Source organism: Priapulus caudatus, unplaced genomic scaffold (genome assembly GCF_000485595.1).
Source record: "Priapulus caudatus unplaced genomic scaffold, Priapulus_caudatus-5.0.1 Scaffold1741, whole genome shotgun sequence".
NCBI classification, from domain to species: Eukaryota; Metazoa; Priapulida; class Priapulimorpha; order Priapulimorphida; family Priapulidae; genus Priapulus; species Priapulus caudatus.
In genome coordinates this window covers 7,619-8,733 of record NW_014578802.1, presented here as the reverse complement: position 1 = coordinate 8,733, position 1,115 = coordinate 7,619, and the positions used below count along the sequence as shown (strand labels likewise).

The window sequence follows — 1,115 nt, the reverse complement described above, 5'->3', positions numbered from 1 at the left end:
CTATACACCGACTATCACAAGCCTAGGTCGAGCCGTTTAGATTTGTGCCGCAATTCTGCATTTCCTCCCTATACCTTAAGTTAAGGAGGGAATGTTCCTCCTTCTTTTACACCTATTGACCTTTGACCTTTGACGCCCAGCTTCGACATCCCAACTCGTTTTGACGATCCCCCCTGACGTCCCGAATATCGTGACCATACGTCAAGCGGTTAAGATTTGTGCCCAACTATTGACGCACGCACGGACGCACGGCCGCACGGCCGGACAGATGCACACTCATGCGATTCTACAAGCTGCATCTGACTATGTCAGATGAGCTAAAAACCTAGACTAGTACTATCCTAACTATGTTATATATAGGCAACTTATCACCCCTCTTATCTGATCGCAATATGATGGCGGGGATTTTCCGATATGGCTTATTGGCCTACCGTGTCGTTGCAATACTGTGGTGCAGCTTGCACTTACACATTTTTAGATATTACAGGTGACACACATTCGACAAGTAAACCTATACAATTTTTACCTCCTCTCTTTACTTTACTAGTGAACATTAGCATTTCATTATCTTTCTCTCTGCTGTGACCACCTTTGCAAGATTCTGATGACTTGCCAATCTTAGATATCCTCAATTCTCCATTCTGGGTTGATCCTAGACGAGAAATAAAGAGTTGCTACGGTGAATGATAGTGAACATGATCACAATTTGTCGTCACCAATAAACGTTTTAGTAATAATGCATTTTATTACAGAAGCCACTCAAGTAAACCCATTTTGCCTATGAATGCGACCACATGGAGATACGTAGCAGGAACGTCATTCGCACTTACTTTGGTTGATTACCTCACTAGAAAAGACAGGACTGCACAGCTGGGGACCGGTCGAGCCATCGTCATTCAGCAAATATGCTTCAAACTTGAGAACCACAATGTGCTGGCCGTCAAATTTTTTAAGCCTCTTAATCTTCAACTTCAGTTCTTCATCGAGCTTCTTCCTGACAGCAGCTGCAAAACCGAAATATATAGGTTGTCCAAGATTACACGATGTTGCCTCCTTTGGCAGTGCAAGCTGGTAAGGACAAGCTGTAGACGGGATACTAGAGAAGCGTTGCCGAA

The 1,115-nt window shown here is 43.9% G+C and overlaps 1 protein-coding gene across 1 annotated transcript in view; it reads right to left on the bottom strand.

The window, feature by feature from the left end:
- The window catches only part of LOC106817480, an 8,505-nt gene that overhangs the window by 5,081 nt on the left and 2,309 nt on the right, over window positions 1–1,115 (bottom strand). The window contains exons 4-5 of the mRNA XM_014822145.1: window positions 831–1,004; window positions 527–652 (exon numbers count right to left, since the gene is read on the bottom strand). Coding sequence (XP_014677631.1) covers window positions 527–652; window positions 831–1,004 — 300 coding nt within the window. The remainder of the gene's footprint in view (window positions 1–526; window positions 653–830; window positions 1,005–1,115) is intronic.